The sequence below is a fragment of the Ostrea edulis genome, chromosome 1, assembly GCF_947568905.1.
Source record: "Ostrea edulis chromosome 1, xbOstEdul1.1, whole genome shotgun sequence".
Classification (NCBI taxonomy): Eukaryota; Metazoa; Mollusca; class Bivalvia; order Ostreida; family Ostreidae; genus Ostrea; species Ostrea edulis.
The window spans coordinates 95,095,271-95,114,612 of NC_079164.1; the positions used below are offsets into that span (position 1 = coordinate 95,095,271).

Consider the following 19,342-nt stretch of genomic DNA (forward strand, 5'->3'; position numbering starts at 1 on the left):
TGTATGTTCAACTAGTCCTTAAATATGGAACCGATCACGGTAGTTCAGTGATATACCCTTTGGTTCGTAACCGTGAAGTCGCATGTTCGAATTCTACTCGTGTCAAACTTTACACGTAAATTAGTTAATACTTTCCCATACGCATATCTAAAAGTGAGAATCACGGATCTTTCGGATAATGTGACCTTAAAACCCTGGGAGAAAACTAAAATAGGCTGTTTCTGCTACCTAATTCCATTCATGTACTGAGTATTTGGCAAATAGATATATATTGTTTAAAGAATCCCCACTGCTACGCCACTGTGCCCGTACAGTCTATTTGTGGTACGTCACCTGCAGCTGGTGACAGCTAAACATAAGTGGGACCTAAACTAATGAAATCCTTCGTAACAAATCAAAATAAACAATCCCTCGGATGCAATACAAATGAAAGATTTTGCAATGCAAATGGAAATTATACAATGCAAACGAAAAAGTTGTATAATACAAATGGAAAATATAGAATACAAATGGAAAATTATACAATACAAATGGAAAAACATACAATACAAATGGAAATTATACAATGCAAATGAAAAATTATACAATGCAAATGGAAAATATAGAATACAAATGGATAATTATACAATGCAAATGGAAAAGATCAAATATTGCAACGTTTGACATGCCATAATGATTTATCACTCACCGTTTTGTACCGTATGCTTTGATCTGACCGACAAAAAAATAGCACTGTAATCACGTCTTCTACAAAGGATCGATTACTTCTTGTCTTTTAATAATGTTAGAGGTAGGGTGCATTGGGACTGTGTGTATGAACATTTAATCGTTTCCCATAAAGGTCCAACATATTTATATAAGTTTTTTTTCTCGAATGCTTTAAATTTAAATGTCATGGAAGAATTAATGTTTATCTTCTGATCAATTGATTCCGCTCACTGTACGACCTAGACCAGCAAAATATCTCATTATGTGGATATATATTTGATTTCCTATATAAATATCAATATTGTGAAATCTGCGCCGCTAAGGTTCGTACAACATTATGACTACATGAGGGAATTAAGATCCTCCTAGCATTTTTTTCTGGCAGGTGAATTCTTCATTCTCTCATCCAACAAAAGTTTTGGACGACCGTTACACGGGGATGGTATAGTAAGTACATGTATATAATCTGGCTATATATCTTGGCCGTACACGCCCGGTTTTACAAGTCACGTGAAAGGCGGGAAGACGTAGTCACGCAAATCCTGCATTAAATGTTGGTGCTTGTAATTTTCAATTCCGAAAATTTCAATACAACAGTGATTTTTACTGCTATATCTTATGATGATTTTCATGAGTTTCGATTAAATCTGAAAGGTGCAAAATTTCATCGATTGGCGTGTTTTTTTAAACTTGTTTCTTTTACATCTTTATTTTCTTTGATTATGAAGCTTTTTACACCGACATTTCTTAAAGAATATAAAACCTGCAGCAAATAATTTTGGACAAGAAAAAAAAAAGATAATTAAAAACTATTCAACCTACCGTCTGTATATGGTGTTGAAAGTTCTTAGTATGTTGTACATGTTTCATATGCTTTTATTTAGAAATGCAAACTGCATAAAGCAATTTCATTATTATTGTGAAGTGCAGTGGAAATTTGATATTTCAAACGTGTTGATCCTTACAGATATAGTCTAATATTCAGGCAATTTATAACGTCACGGGTCACATAGGGGACGTAGAAATATTCTATTGATTTCAAATATAAATGAAGTATCCGGTGTCTAGATTTTCTTTCAGAGTTTTAAATTTTAATTTAGACTTTGATATGCTTAGTCTAATATGTAAATAATTTAAGATTAGGTTTTAGATCAGAATATAATTAATCCTCTTTCCCATATTCCCCTTGCCATCAAAGCCTTATTTGACCGAAGAAGCAAATCAAAAATAGAATGTCGTGCTGTAGTGTTTCACGCACCTGCGCTCTGGAGACCTTCGTGTGGAACGTGTATTTCGTCATTTGTTTCTGTATTGTTCATATCTGTTTCTAATCAAACGACACGAACATCAAAATGTGTCCACTACTCTCTCTCTCTCTCTCTCTCTCTCTCTCTCTCTGATGTGGATAATGATCAACGAAGACGTGATTTAATCTATCTGAAAGGCGATTGTGCGAAAAAATAATTACTGTAATGTCGTCAGTAATGGGACAAGAAACGATATTCAATACAGCATTTTGTCATTACGGCAGCATGGTTCCTCTAACCCTGTCGTTAATTTATTGTCATAAGACAGGGAAAGCAAGGTCTTCTCCATAAACCAAACAACTAGTAAATTGTGAAAGAAACACTAGACAGAAGAGGAACAAATATCTTGATAGATACCAAGTGTATATCTGAAGGGATTCAGATATTTCAAAGTGACAATTGCTAGCCTATAGATTTTTCAGCTGATTTTATAATGCTCCGGTTATGATGTATTATTTTTGATAAAAAGTAATAGGAAGATTTTCTTAAGCCCCATTCTTGAATTAATCTGACCTGGCGGTTAAATCTAAACAAATAACAGCTCGGTGTAATCGGTTTATTAAAAGTGCTCGCCTCTTCAAAACAGAACTTTTATGAACTGAACTGCAAAACATTTTGTTTTTAGAATTAGAATCACGACTTTTATGTTATCTTCAAATTTTATATCCATAATCAACGTATTTAATAGAATACTATAACTTATTTACGAGAAATCTGCGTCTTGTGGGTGTTTTTATTCTGAAAATTGAGTTTGAAATACACCTTTCGTCTGATTTGAAATCCTTTTCAATTTGATCTTTCGAAATTAAAAGTTACGATTTGATTTGTTTGTCATTTTGAGCTTAGATTTTGGCAAATGACTCAAAAACAGTGTGAGCCTAGCAATATGAAAAATATTGTGTTCTTGCATCATTGTTTTGGATCTCCAGATATAAGATAGGTCTGTTCAACAGATAGAGTTCATTTAAAAGACAAGGTAGGTATATCTGCTTTTAGAATATTATATGTTTCATAATGACATATTGCATTTGTGCAAATTCAATTTAATTTACCTGTTCTTTCCCCCGTGGGGTTAACGTCAAGTTACTTAATTTTGAATTCGCCTTCAGCTGAAAGTCCTTGAATAAAACGAATTCTTTAGACGCATTGGTGTAATGTGCATATGGTGGATTTTGCGAGCTAATGACAATATCACGGAGTTTTTATCTACGAAAACGAGTTCGAAACAAGACTAGCGTAAAAAAGAAACAATGCTTAGTTTTATATGTGAAATTATTTTTTAAAAAGATATAGTGGTGTACATATTATTTTTTTTAAGTCTTATCAATAATGGTATTGTGTAAAACATCTCATAATCCATTCACTTAAAAATGTCATAACGTAATTCTCATTATATTCTAAAATAGGTCAATGTGGCCTCCTTCTGACATGCTATGGCTTTATATACTCAAATTGTGTCAGGATCATAGCAATATTCCATTATCACCAGCATATGGTGTTGAATCGATACGCGAGAGCATGTTCAACGTATGATCAGTTTTTAAATCGACTTTGCGGCAGGCTACTGACAAATATGTTAATGTTTATGGGGTTTCAACAGATTCGTTTAAAGCCAGCATTTCGCGACTTCTATGGTACAACCTGGCATTAGACACAGGACTATCAAACTTAGTCATCTAAATATCTTAGGAGAAGATATGTCGTGAACGAAAAATCGGTCATTGTGGCCTCGTGTTGAAATTTATATATAGTCAAAAAGTGTCTGGTCATATTACATGTATTGACCATTTTAAATCTAGCTCCTTCAAACTTCGTCTGTTGATGAATCTTGAAGTACGGTACCAATTTTGATGCACCAGATGCGCATTTCGACAAATATGTCTCTTCAGTGATGCTCAACCGAAATGTTTGAAATCCGAAATAACAATAAACTTGTAAGAGCTATTTTAGGGGAAAACAGAGTGCCAAAAAAACTGGAGTCAAATTCGTCTAAAGATAAGTGCTATGCATGAGGGAGATAATCCTTAATTTTGAAATGAATTTCTAAATTTTACCACAGCAATTAAATATACATCCATATTTTCAAGCTAGTAATGAAGTACTTAGGTACTGTATGCACGCATTGATTCACCATGTGCTTGTAGCTCCAGAGAATCTTTAAAGCTTTATGGTCCGAATTGCAATATTTTTTTCCATCTGGTAAAAACGCTATTAAATCATTGCACGTATGTAGGTATGAGGCTGTATGACATATCATACATTATTTCATCTGTTTTAACCCAAATTATTTGATTTTAAATCGATGTTTACAAATAACCGCGTCACTCTGCCATTTCAAGTGACAGTCACGTGACCAGTTCAAACTTTCAGATCATCGGTGGTCTTATCTGTGTAAAGCTGTGTATTTTGTTACAACAGTGCCGTGCCATAAGTTTAATAGAAATAAAAATATCAAATACCTCTTAGTAATTCCTTGTTTTACGCTCTTTCAGCCTTAAAACTAGACAGTTGCGTATGAGTTAATACATCATGTTTGGATTGTCCTGACGCGCGTGGGTCTATTGATAAAAGTCTATTATGGGATGATTTATATATGTACCACACTATATTTACTTTCTAAATAATATTCTCGCAGTTTTCTTTTACATGCAGATGTTTTCAAGCATGTAATTAAGGGAAAGTTAATAACTTTATAAAGTAATTAATCTGCTTTAAAGTAATAATGTACAAAAATAATACATGAACATCGGGTCATACAGCTTTAACGATCGATTGAATGAATATTGTTTAACGTCCCTTTCGAGAATATCTCGCTTATATGGAGACGTCACCAATGCCGGTGAAGGGCTGCAAAATTTAGGACTATGCTCGGTGCATACGGCCTTTGCGCAGGAAGGGATATTTATTGTGCCACACCTGCTGTGACACGGGGCCTCGGTTTTTGCGGTCCCATCCGATGGACTATCCCATTTAGTCGCCTCCTACGATAAGCAAAGGGTACTGAGGACCTACTCTTACCTGGATCTCTCTGGGTATAGTATTTATCGAAAAGTGCTGGTGATTTCAAGATATAACATCATGGATGTACGACTTTTCCTGAATTTTGAAACAAATAATGAATAAGCGCGTATTTTGGTTCCATTTTTGTTTCCGCAAACACGGGTTAATTTAGATTGTGATCACACGTGTATCAAGGTTCTTCAGTGAATTTAATAAAGAACTGAAAGTGACGTTTCACTAATAATAATAAAAGACAGACGATACAATGTTTCATGCTATCTACTAATTAAAAGAAATAGCATGAAAATGGTCTTATTACACAAGAATTGAAGTTTAATATGCATGAAATCTAAAGGTTTTAAAATATGAAATTTCTCATAGATTAAGCTGTCCAATTGCTGCTCTTCGTTGTGGGGAGATTCAGTTCTGAGTCGTACAATTCCAAACCACGGGAATATATTAAGAACAAATATGTGTGATAGAACTTTTTTTCAACATTGTCATTGTGACAAACTTTTAAACTCGTGACGATCTCAAAATCAGATCGTGCGACTGGGTCGCCTCGACACATACTTACCGATATAGATAATACATTGTTACTAATTAAAGACCAATTAAATCAGAGGTATGCGAGTGCAAAACTCCGGCAAAGTTCTTAAATAGCTGGTTAAGTGTATAAACGTATCGTCTTGGGTATCTGATTTAGATTTTAAAACTGCAGAGAATATCACGACCCCATTAGATTGCAAAATCAAAGAATGCTCAATAGATAGTTGGGAAAGATAAATGTATTTTTTTTATCTGAGACAATTTACCAGTATACTTTACAAACGATTAACTAGGTCCCAAGTTTCAGAATCGTGACGTCATGGCTAATGGTTTATGTAAATGTACTTTTAAAAAGTTTTCGATTCACATCAAGCCAGTCTTTAAACAGTAAGTACATCTATTTCTACTGTATAGCCAGAGTCCCTAAAGGACATTGATAGCGGTGTTAATGATATAACGTATTGGATTTCCTCTTTTTCTAAGTAAACGCCATATTGAAGATTTTAAAGTGATAATATGGTGTTTTGGTAGAGAATATTGCATGTTAAATTCCGTATCATGTGTCATATCTTTCTGAGTGGCCCAACATCACGTCAGTTCTCGAGCTGATATGATATGGATTTTAGTATGTAATATTCTATTTTTATAGTATCTTAGTAATTAGTTTACCATTTCTGCACAGTGCGATACGGATGACCTCACAATTGACGATCTCAACGTCCGGTCATCACATATCACTTGTTTGCAAAAATGCATATATATATGTGTGTGTGTGTGTGTGTGTGTGTGTGTGTGTGTGTGTGTGTAACATCTAAGTGAAAAACGTGACGATTTTCAATATGTAGACGTAGGTGGGTTTTTTTTCTTTTCAGGCTTTAATAGTTTAGTTTAAGTGCTAGTGTTTCTTTTTTCTTACATTTATATGTATGTAAAATATTTTATCGCCCTAAAGAAGGGACAGGTCGTTACGAAAGTTTGACAGTTCAATGTAATGATTATTGTTCGTGTCGTTGGTCAGTTTTAGTGTTGTATACCCTTATTTATTTGACCTCGTGTGTATAATTAGATCCGACGCTTTAGATGTTGTTGATTTATCTATCTAATCTCGGTTTTGATATTTCTCAAAATTTCTAATAGATTTTTTTTTGAAAATCAATATCGAGTTTTTAGAATATTAATATCCTAAATATGTATCTACTCCTAACTGAAATCATAAACCTGGGTCCACTCCTTACTGAAATCATAAACCTGGGTCCACTCCTTACTGAAATCATAAACCTGTATCTACTCCTTACTGAAATCATAAACCTGGGTCCACTCCTTACTGAAATCATAAACCTGGGTCCACTCCTTACTGAAATCATAAACCTGGGTCCACTCCTTACTGAAATCATAAACCTGGGTCCACTCCTTACTGAAATCATAAACCTGGGTCCACTTCATACTTGTGTTTCAAAATGGAATTCAATACTTCTGTATATGCATTCACAAATAATTAATCGTCAATATCCAACCCTAATTAACAGATCTAGATGGTATTTATGTTAAAAGAAAATCCCTTACTCGTCCCAGACTCGCGTCTTTGATGGTGTGTATAGCCGACAATTTGGATTATAATTTAATTTTCATGGAAAAACGACGGAATGATACTTAGGGGACGTTGCCATGTACAGATTAATGTTGCCATGTACAGATTAATGTTGCCATGTACAGATTAATGTTGCCATGTACAGACTAATGAATACTTGAAGGTATGTTTGGACACAAGTACATTCGGAATATATGTTAGTAAATTTTCTTATATGAATTTATAAGACATGTAGAGATATAATGCATCTTTTTGTGCGCCTTAAATCAAAGGTTTTTATAAGGGGTAGATCAGTAGCTATGATCTGTCCCAACATTTTCTCAGAGAGCTACAGTTATTTTTGCAGCTAGCGCACATCTACCGTACATGTCATAAATATGCATTATAAAACCACCGTTTTGACCAGTACTTCGTCAATACCAATCAATAATTTGTCGAAAATATCAAATGCTATTATCATACTGGCAAATTTTTGGTCTGGTTTCCAATGTTAAAAAAATACTGTTTAATACGACACATATACATGTATATGTACCTTTAAGCAGCTCAAACAACAAATGTCACACAGCACCATGTACATGTATTCCATAATACAATGTGTTATGTGTATATTTAGATTGAAGCCATAATAAATTTGCAGGGTTATTATTTTTTTTTTATTTTTGTAAAATGTATAAGTTTCACAGGTTGCATCACAGGAAATAGAAATAAACTCTTGAATTTTAGGAATAAAATATAGATAGACAAGTGAATAATCTATAAAGAAAATATGTTCCTCATTAAATTTGCGAGACGATTTCACTATTGTTACAAATGTGTTCCGCTGACGAGAAGTACATGTATATTTCAATCGATATAATGTATGTGTCAATGGTATATTTATAATCAGTTGTGTAAATACTCCGGAGCACCCCGGAATCGAAAACGCATTGTCACATATTTCTTAATTAACGGCGCTTTTATGAAAGCTTGGATTTTACAAACTACATATGCGAACTTAAAATACTTTGTGCAAACAAAACATTAAATTCTATCTTGACATGATCACGTACAGAAAGGAAACAAAAGACCAGGGGGTCATTATACATAAATGTACTTATCATTATACTTATCGTCTACAGGCATCAACATTTCACTGCCTCCACTTAAATATACTTAAACATGTTCCATAACAAAAGAGAAAATCATCCAAATCTCTCGCTGGAGCATGGGTTGAAGTGTAGTAGAACAGAAAATTAAGGCCCTCTAGGTGGTATCTTAAGATCAAGCCGTCTTCCCCAAGGAGAAACAAACTTGGTCTGTTGGATTACGTATGCATATTTTATGGTATGATAATCATATTTAAAGGAAACACGGGTTTTGTAAAGAACACAGAAAAGGTAATTGATTTAAAGAATTGTGAAACAGTCTTAGAAATGTATCAATGTCTATCTATTATTTATTTATTAACAAATGCAGGCTTTCAATTCCTTTTCAGGGGATGAATAATGCATGCATCTTGTGTTGAAATCCAAAAGAGCTCTTCGCGTATTGATTGCGATTTCTATTGTACTTCTTAAAGAAAAATCTATGGAAGTGATTGGCTGTCAATATTAGCACTAGATATACATGTACTGTGATTTTTTTAAAATACGGGTATTAATCGTAATTTTTTATGTCAATACATCTTTATAATTTTCGATGCAGTTTCAAACCTCTGGAAATTCAGTAATGAATGCCAAATTACTGCTCGAAAAGTAAATATTTTCAAACCCAACACAGACGTGGAAACTCTATTACCTTGCCAGTAACTTCCATGAACATGTATTTCAAAAGAGCTTTGAATATCACTGGTCACGTGATCAATTTGCTATAATTCAACGTCATGATTTTCGGTCAAACTTATCTGGCGCTCGGGGATAAAAACTTGATTTAAAAAAAAAAAAAAAGTCATAGGTTTGACGCGGCATCGAGATCGAGATTCGAAACGGAACCTTCCGGTTGTGCCCTAACCACTAAAATACCGCAACCCTCCCGTAGAATCGCACTATGTGAGAGGATATTATATTACCCTTGATGTCGTAATTCGTTATTTTGATGGATTTTTTTTCCTCAGGGAAGGAGTATGTATTATGTATATTGTCACTATGATTTCAAACGTTTTATTGATATTTTTAGAAGCAAAAGTTATACGCGAAACGTTTTATTTTCATAAATACCATTCTCAAGAAATTGCAGTTTTTTTTCTTCTCCAAATTCAGCATTCACACAGCGTTACAAATAGGACGGAGACGTATACTTGTTAATGGGGCTACTGTCCAGTACTTGCTTCTCGGCGACTGGTATTGATGTCGAGAAATATGCCTAACACATGCACTCGTTTGTCCCATCTTATACTTCTCCAGTAAATTTTTAGTCTTTGTGGGTTATTTTCAGAACCTCCGATATCATGTAACGGAACAATTTCCTTTTAATCTAAATTTCAAATGAAGGGATGAAATCGGAAATGATAGGATAATTGGCCAATCTCTGCTACTCTCGCGCGTGAGTTGCGGACTATTCCAATAGTTAATTCCGTTCTGTCAGTCGTCTTTACTAGCAAAGAAGTTATTCTGATGAAAAATTGCCCCCGAGATTTCTCAATTTATTAACTTTCGAAAAAAAAGCCAAATTCTATTTTCAGTTGACGGTCCCCTACAATTAGTAGTCACCGAAAAGTGGCAGAAACAGAAAACTGGCCAATCGCTGGAGACTGTGATTTATTAATGCCATTAGTCACACTTGCACGACTTCGCGATACATCACAACATGTAGCGTTAGAGCGCGTCAACAGATGATTGGATAAATGGAAACACAATTCCAGCTCCATCAACTAAGCAATGTCTTAATTCTCATCCTCAGGTTCATCAGCAAGGCACGCCAGTTATGTAAAAAGGGCGCATGAGAGAGCACGCACTTGGGTGAGTACATAGAAGTACTTCTGATTCCTATTTGTATATGCTTGCAAAATATGCTTATAATTAAAGTGTGTGAAAATGTCTATTTCTACCACAAAATTCAAGATATTTTCGCAGTATCCACCAGCCATTCTCACGTCTTTTATATCACAATTCTTGATTGATCACTATTCGTTATCTTTATCTTTCTTAGAGACATGGTTAGCTTAGTAGTATCTTAAAGTTACTTTGATATAAAACAAGATGGCCAAATGATGTCCACTGTTAAGGGCTTATGGAGCAGTGTTGCAAGTAATCATCTTTACGTAAAATTATATTATTGAAATAAGAACTAGAATTTACCCAATATTTGATTTTGAAAAAGAATTTTGAAATCCATTTATGATTTTGTTAAGGAGATGCTATCAAAAAATAATTCGGCATTTAAAACTTGATAAATCGAAAATATTACCACATTCGAGATATAAATATATAGATATATATATATATATATATATATATATATATACATACTTTTTTTTTTTTTTTTTAATACATGATTTGCATACACAAAGGAGGCTAAACAATTACACTTATAAAATATACTAGATCTTTTTGTATGTAAAAGGAAAATATTTCATTCATGCATATTTACATATTATTTTAAAAGAGACATAGCTCATTTTCCTCATTTATATTGTCCAGAAGGGAGCGGATTTCCACTCGGGCCCTAACAAAGTGCACTTGCATTTCTCTTTTACGATTTTCCGCACCACCTCCAAAATCAGTTTCGGTGGGGGGTACAATCCAGTTCACACCCAGAGATAAAACCTTTGTAAAAGTATACGCTCTGTATGTAGTGTTTACCTATGTATCGGTAGAATGATAGAAATCATATCCATGCTGAAATTTTTTAACAATTTGAATGCATAAATTCGTTCTCAACTGCACTTTGAAGATAATCCGGAATTCAAAGTTTTCTTCGCTCTGAATCGGACTTTTTAAAAATGAATAATTACATCATGATCATGATTTTGAATGATGTTTTCCTGTATGGGCCGCAAAATTGTATTAATTTTTATGATAATGCGAGAATTTTCAATTTTAAAAATTGCATTATTTTTTGCGTAAAATGACTTCAACAATTAATTGGGATTTCTGCGATTCCTAATATTTTCGATTAAAAGACAATTTATATCCATGTTGTAAATATACACATAATTGAAGATAACCATATACATGTATAAATTTTATCTCCAAGATCCGAAACACTTTTTAGCTTACCTGAACCGAAGGTTCAAGTGAGCTTTTCTGATCGCTTTTTGTCCGTCGTCTGTCTGTCTGTCTGTCCGTTAAACTTTTCACATTTTCGACTTCTTCTCCAGAACCACTGGACCAATTTAAACCAAACATGGCCAAAAGCATCCTTGGGTGAAGGGCTTTCAAGTTTGTTCAAATGAAGGGCCGTGTCCCTTTCAAAGGGGAGATAATCACAAAAATGCAAAAATAGGGTGGGGTCATTTAAAAATCTTCTCAAGAACCACTGGGCCAGAAGAGCTGAAATTTACCTGAAAGCTTCCTGACATATTTCAGATTCAAGTTTGTTCAAATCATGGCCCCCGGTAGTAGGATGGGGCCACAAGGGGGGATCAAAGTTTTACACACAAATATATAGGGAAAAACTTTAAAAATCTTCTTCTCAAGAACCACTAAGCCAGAAAAGCTGAGATTTACATGAAAGCTATCTGACATAATGCAGATTCAAGTTTGTTCAAATCATGGGCTCCGGGGGTTGGATGGGGCCACAATAGGGGATCAAAGTTTTACATACAAATATATAGGAAAAATCTTTTAAAATCTTCTTCTCAAGAACCACTGAGTCAGAAAAGCTGATTTTTACATGAAAACTTTCTGACATAGTGCACATTCAAGTTTGTTCAAATCATGGCCCCCGGGGATAGGATGGGGCCCCAAGGGGGGATCAAAGTTTTGCATACAAATATATAGGGAAAAACTTTAAAAAATCTTCTTCTCAAGAACCACTAAGCCAGAAAAGCTGAGATTTACATGAAAGCTTCCTGACATACTGCAGATTCAAGTTTGTTCAAATCATGGGCCCCGGGGGTTGGATGGGGCCACAATAGGAGATCAAAGTTTTACATACAAATATATAGGAACAATCTTTAAAAATCTTCTCAAGAACCACTGAGCCAGAAAAGCTGATTTTTACATGAAAACTTTCTGACATAGTGCAGATTCAAGTTTGTACAAATCATGGCCCCCGGGGGTAGGATGGGGCCACAAGGGGGGATCAAAGTTTTGCATACAAATATATAGGGAACAATTTTAAAAATCTTCTCAAGATCCACTAAGCCAGAAAAGCTGAGATTTACATGAAAGCTTCCTGACATAATGCAGATTCAAGTTTGTTCAAATCATGACCCCCGGGGGTAGGATGGGGCCACAAGGGAGATCAAAGTTTTACATACAAATATAGGAAAAAGCTTTAAAAATCTTCTCAAGAACCATTGGGCCAAAGAAGTTGACATTTAGATGAAAGCTTTCTGACATAGTGTAGATTCAAGTTTGCAAAGGGTAGTTTGGGCCATAATAGGGACTAAGGTTTTACATGCAAATATATATGGAAAGTCTTCAGATATGGGCCAAGGTGACTCAGGTGAGCGATGTGGCCCATGGGCCTCTTGTTTCCAATCGAATGACAAACATGCATGAAGTGAAGATAACGAACAGGGATCAATCTCACAACTCCTATAAGCAATACAAAATAGAGAGGTGGGCAAACACGGTGAGATCAGGAGCCTAGGAGGAGTTAGCAATTCAAAACCAATGGTTTATTATATTATTATTTGAATCGTGTTACATGTATATTCACTTTACTGCTATGGTTTATACACATTTGTGAAAACTTTTACGCAGTGTGAAAATGTAACTGTACTTTATCCATTTAAAAATTGCAAGATTTAAAACATCTATCTACCGCAAAATATAGTCCGAAACGCTTTTACCATTCTGAAAGAAGTCACTCGCAACATATTTTGATAGAAAATGACTTGTCAGTAAACATGAGGTTTTTATGCTTGAATAGTGTATGATATACTTTCCATGCAATCACCTTAGACTACTATCCTCACCTTAAGTAATTAGTTTTCACGCCAAACCACCTGACCACACAAGCGAAAGAAAACATGGATACCCTACTTCCTTACGTTATGTTTAAAATGAAAGGACCTGAAGTTTGACAAAAATATTTCAAACGGCTACTTGTATTAAAGCTCAGGGATCTAAGACCCACAATTTAAAGTGGTTTTGGTCACCATCGTTTGCTCATTGTTGAATTTAAGCGGTGAGTTTAAGAAGAATAGACTGATTGTTCGTATTGAAAGATGATTAACCTAGCACTAGACAAGCAGCTTTCAATTCTGCAATCATCTTAAATATCATTGTCTCATTTATTTGTATCAAAGAATAATGAGACATTTTAAAGAGTACGACATGAAAGGGTGAAGATAACGAACAGTGATCAATCTCACAACTCCTATAAAGGTGAAGATAACGAAAAGTGATCAATCTCCTAACTCCTATAAAGGTGAAGATAACGAACAGTCATCAATCTCATAACTCCTATAAAGGTGAAGATAACGAACAGTCATCAATCTCATAACTCTTATAAGGAATAGAAAATTGGACAACCACGGACCCCTGAATATACCAAAGGTGGGGTTAGGTGCCTAAGAGGACTAAGCGTCCCCTGTCGACGGTCACGCCCGGTATCTTCATCGGGTAAACGGAGTAATACGTAGTCCAAAATCAGTGTATAAAAACGACCTAACAATTGATATGAACATGCTAGACAGCAATTGACCCAAAGACATGTTATTTTGAAAGTAACAAACAAACTGGGAGAAGGAAAAGATATTTATTTTGAATCGTCGCAGTTCATACCCTCATATATTTTCAAAAGTAAAATTTATTTCTTACATTTACATTCTACTTCCATTTCTGTCGGAATTCCCAATCGTAAAAATAGATGAACTATATTTCTACAGCGTTCAGAGAAAATTCAAAAGGCGAAACCATTGGAAATGTAAATATACCAATATCTATATACAAACTGTTGTCTTCTGTTATTCCAGGCATTCTTTGTTTAAAGTACACAACGTTAACCACTCTTAGTGAAAAGGTCCAAATATTTATATTTTAAATCAAATGCCTTATTTTCCGATACCACTCTTAGTGAAAAGGTCCAAATATTTTTTATTTTAAATCAAATGCCTTATTTTCCGATACCACTCTTAGTGAAAAGGTCCAAATATTTTTATTTTAAATCAAATGCCTTATTTTCCGATGGCTGATTCTTGAATGACCAAATTGTGAGATTTTTACATTTACATCTTATCAAATCAATATATGTTTGTTCTCGCAGTTACTGATTTGGGTGTGAAATTACAACTCGGCTCTCGTAGAATAATGATAGCCTGTTGAATATCGTGTTTAATTCCCATCTCAGCTATGCATTACATTTGTTTCCAATTGAAAAACCATGAACTCTCTTGGACATTTTCCTTGTAAACATCAAAGTTAAAAGTATATTGTTACGTTCCACACAACTTAATAAGAACAAAGAATGGTCACGTGTATTTGGGTGAACGTCAAAACCCGCGACGTACAATAATTTGATCTTGTTTTACGTCTCTCTCGAGAATTTTTCACACATTTGGAGACGTCACCAAGACCGGTGAAGGGCTTCAAATTTAGGCCTTTGCTCGGCGCTTACGGCAGTGAGGGTTCTTTAGCGTGCCACACCTACTGTGACACGGGACATCTGTTTTAAGGTCATCTCGGAGGACCCGTGACATTCACACCTAATGCCGAGCGTTTGGCGATGGAATTATCACTACCTGTTTTAACGACTTGGGTTTGTCGCGGCCTGGATTATATCTCTCAACTGATTCAATTCGCATGAACATGTTCTATGTATGGTCAGTTTGAAAATCGCGACAGGTTACTGACAAATAAGGTGATGTTACAGGTGTTTCAACAGTCTCATTTAAAGTCAGCATTTCGCAAAATTTATGGTCGTTATAACGATCTAGTTGGCCAGTACAACCTGTCATTGGGTCAAATGTTGTCTAACAGGTTTTTTTTTTTTACCAATTGAGGCTGTTCTTTACACACTGAATTTGACTACGGATTACTCCGTTTACCTGATTGAGATATATATAGGGCTCACGGCGGGTGTGACTGGTCGACAGGGAATGCGTTCGAAGATCTCTAGAAAAGGTGTTGATATGTAGTGATTCAAACAACTTTAAAATAGACAGATATTACTATTCGCTATCGGAGAACATAATGTATTACATTCAAGTTTAAAAAATTCAAAACTAACAATGTAAACTTATTTCCCTCAACCAGTGCTGAAGAAAGGAGAAAAGTCAAACTCATACTCCAAAAATAAAAAAAAAAAAAGAAAGAGAGAAAGCACGATTCAAAATAAACCTTGTGTTTTACATAAACCCGGGTTGTCTTTGTATTCATTAATAAGGCCTTCTAGAAAAATCATAAATTATTATAAATTGAAAGCACTGTTTACAATTCATATTTTTAAAAAAGAAAATGGAACTTAAAATTGGTTAATACGGCCATGTAATTAAGACTTAGAAGATAGAGCGATCGAATATTGCGTGATAACAAGTCTATTCAATTAGACTCATGTTCCTGTGTAAAAAAAAAAAAATCTATCTTTTATGTGCTTTACACGTAAACATACCAGCTTTTGTTGTTTACACGTGATATTCAATGTAGTAATATTTTCAGTGTGTGAAATAATAAGAGAATTTTGTGTTTTTTAAGTGTGGAGGTAAGTAATAAACTTCAAAAATAGCCTTGGCTGCAGATCAATCTTTTAAATTCAGTTAATCGGTTTATCTGATGATAACGGTAAGTAATGAGTTTCTATCGGAAAAATATGTTGTATATGCAAGATGTTACAAGTATTGATGTGAACATTGTTTTTATTTTAAACAGAACATGGGTCAACAAATAAGCGTAGAAACGCTCTGTGGACAGGATGAAGACTTGGGAGGGCGATATTGGAGCAGTTTTGAACCTTATCCATTCCGAGTTGGTGCTCGAAAGCTTTCTTACATGGGGATCCTGAATGGAGAAGGCCCCCGGAGAGGCGATCGGTGTATCGTGAAGGCATTCCGGCAAGGTTGTGCTACGAAAGAGGACTGGAACCACGAATTAGAACGAGGGAGAATGGCAAAAGCTCTCGCATTAGAATTTAACAGAGAAATGTCTGAGATAGGAGAGCGCGTGAATCTTGTCTTCCATACACCAATGTTGGTTGAAATCGACGAAGTTTCCTCGTATATGTGTGTCGCCTTGTTTTTGGGCAAACCAAGAAAGAAAATGAGAGAGCTTGAATACGTGACGGTGGAACCTTACCTTCACGGTAAATTCCAAACTTTCAACAGTTCCAAAACGAAAATGTTTGATTCTATGGTCATGAACGCATATTCGCATTACACGTGGTGCTGTACACAGGGAGAATGCGTCATAACGGGAATAAAAGGCGTGACACAATTCGAAAACTACTTCTTAACTATACCCGTAATTCATTCCCGGGAAAGAAAATATGGTCGAACAGATTTGGGACAAATGGGGATCGACAATTTCTTTGCTAATCACCAGTGTAACGATTTCTGTCGGAACCTTCCACGGTTGGATGAGCTTTCTTGTTTTCCAAAAGACTCAGACCTAGATCTTGTCGCTTTCCAACTAGAAAGCGCGGGGTTTTTCTCCAAGAAAATGGATAAGGACATTTCTGCGCCTGCAAAAAGAATGGGCACGACTGTTCATTGCGATAAGCCTAGTCACTGTGTATGCGAATTTTTCCGCCTCCCTTGCCCGCACAGGATTGAACACACATCCGGGTTAATTTACGCTATAAATCGTTCGTACATTCAAGAAAAGAGTAGATAATTGTTACAGAGTCACAAAAAATTAACTAGATGAAAACAACATCGATAAAACTACGCATGTTATATATATATATATTTGCATATTTTTTCAATCCTAAGGTGCTCTAGATTTCTAACAAGCACATAATGCTCTATTGTTCATTCTGTACGGCGATACAGGGTGTTTCAGAAGCGTACAGTATTGATCATTTTCTAACGAGTAACTACAGCATACCAGTTGTCTAGTGTGATTAAGGCATTAATACCGAATTATACATCATACCTTTCCCCGAAAATCATTTTGTTGCAGGTGAATAACACGGGAGGCACCTTGTTATACATGTATGCAACTTTATTTTAAGTCAACTTTATTCGATATACATGTACACAATATGTTACAAGTCTTGCATTCACGTTGGCTGAAATTCGATGTATAAGCGATATTCTTCTTTTCCTGAAGAATTTGACTTTTCACTCGTAGTAATAGCCTTTTCAATACTTCGGTTTGTCTTCTACACCATGCTTTCCTCATTTTGTTTGTAATGTGCAAACATATTTCTAAAACGTTTGGTTTTTGAACAGTTTTGTATTATTTATAGTGTTGTCAGTTTTTAAAAGGTGAAATATACATCATTTAACTTTGGGTGTATGTTTCTCCTTTCTTTGAACTTGGCCAGGGAACTGTAAGTAATATAATAGTAGTATTTTGGTAATATTAAACGTGTGTGCTTTTCATGTAGGACAATCCAGTTGTTGAAAATTCAAATTTTATTAGTTTTTTCAATATCAAACAACTAATGAATGGTAATTTATCTTTATTCAAGGATGGTTCGTCTCATATTTTTATTGGACATGTTGAGGTGTTGCATTTCGTATGCAACAACTAGAGAATGGGCATATATGTAAAACTTATACGGTACCAATTTTGATGCACCAGATGCGCATTTCGACAAATAATGTCTCTTCAGTGATGCTCAACCGAAATGTTTGAAATCCGAAATAACAATGAAGTATATACTGATGCACACAAAAATGGGTGTTGCAGTTCTTGTTCAATGATGACAATAATCCATCCTTAAGATTAACAACCAGATAGTAACAAATAAGCTTTCAAAATATTCCATCTATACTATAAATGGTCGCATTTGTTTTCTGAAACACTCTGCACATGCGCGTGCGCATGGAATGTTATCTCCTTTTTCACCTGTACTTTTCCATTTGGGATAAACTTAAAACGCGAAAGTTGAGGATTGTTTACGAGTCTAGATACAAAAAATATTATTCATTTTGAATCAAAAAAGAGAAAAAAATCTTATATTGCATATGACGTTTGTATACTTAGATGTGATAGTTGTTACTGTAGCTTTAAGAGATAAAATGGCATGATTGTATTTTACTTGACATCAAGGGATTTTAATTCCAGACTGATTTGTTATTTGTTGGTCGCCGCATGGGTTTTATTTTGTTAGACCTGTCAGTTGTTACTTGAGCATTAGAAAATAAAGTGGCTTGATCATCTCTGTCTTTTGCTTTTATGTACGATGATGATAGAAAGCTGTACCTATCAACAGAACAATGTATCAACGTATTTACATCATGTTTAAAAGATACATAGCATGATACATGTTTGCTCAATGAATTCACACCTTCAACATGGACAATGTAATTCGAAGGTCAAATGTCTACAGGCCCGTAGGAAGCAATTTTACTTTGGGGGGGGGGAACACACCAAAGTAATTTACGACAAAAAAGTGATATCGACAAAACCATTAGTAAAAAGATAACTGCATAGATATGTGCAAGCATTGAGGTATACGTCATGTACATAAATCTAATTATGTACATAGAATCTAATTAGTTTCCCAGAAAACCCCTCAACTTTAATTTTAAGTTTTGTTTCTTTGGGTTTTTTTGGAGGGGGGATGTTAAGGATTTTTTTAAAATCTTTTTTTTTTTTTTTTTTTTTTTATATCTTTATCATTTTGTTATCAATCATTTCTAAGTCATAAGGTATTTAGTACTCGGTAAACTTTCCAAAAATCGCCAGTCTGTGTTTACGTTCACTTACGAACTCCTCAACTATTTTTTCTGGATTCAGTTCATCAGTTTCATTTTTATGAACATGCAATAAAAGCAAATTGTTTGTTCGTATTTGGCTCATTGTTGATCTCAGTGATGTTTTCAATCATTTCAAGGCGCTGAATGAGCGCTCACTGGTAGCGTTAGTTGCAGGAAGTACCAAAATTAGTTTGAGAATTTTGAGGATCTCGGCAAACAGACTTTTTTTCATTT

At 34.8% G+C, this 19,342-nt stretch overlaps 1 protein-coding gene across 4 annotated transcripts; it reads left to right on the forward strand.

Moving 5' to 3' along the window:
- Window positions 1–1,021: 1,021 nt before the first annotated feature.
- LOC125672971 (alpha-protein kinase vwkA-like) lies at window positions 1,022–18,568 on the forward strand. Of its 4 annotated transcripts, none has more exons than XM_048909203.2 (3): window positions 1,022–1,155; window positions 10,033–10,091; window positions 16,113–18,568. In XM_048909203.2, exon 3 carries the CDS (start codon window positions 16,116–16,118, stop codon window positions 17,070–17,072), a length of 957 nt encoding a protein of 318 aa, XP_048765160.1. In that variant the 5' UTR covers window positions 1,022–1,155; window positions 10,033–10,091; window positions 16,113–16,115; the 3' UTR covers window positions 17,073–18,568. The 4 variants fall into 4 exon arrangements, with proteins under 4 accessions (XP_048765160.1, XP_048765141.1, XP_048765151.1 ...); XM_048909184.2 differs by lacking the exon at window positions 1,022–1,155 and adding an exon at window positions 5,875–5,951; XM_048909194.2 differs by lacking the exon at window positions 1,022–1,155 and adding an exon at window positions 8,294–8,531.
- The last annotated feature ends 774 nt before the right edge of the window (window positions 18,569–19,342 follow it).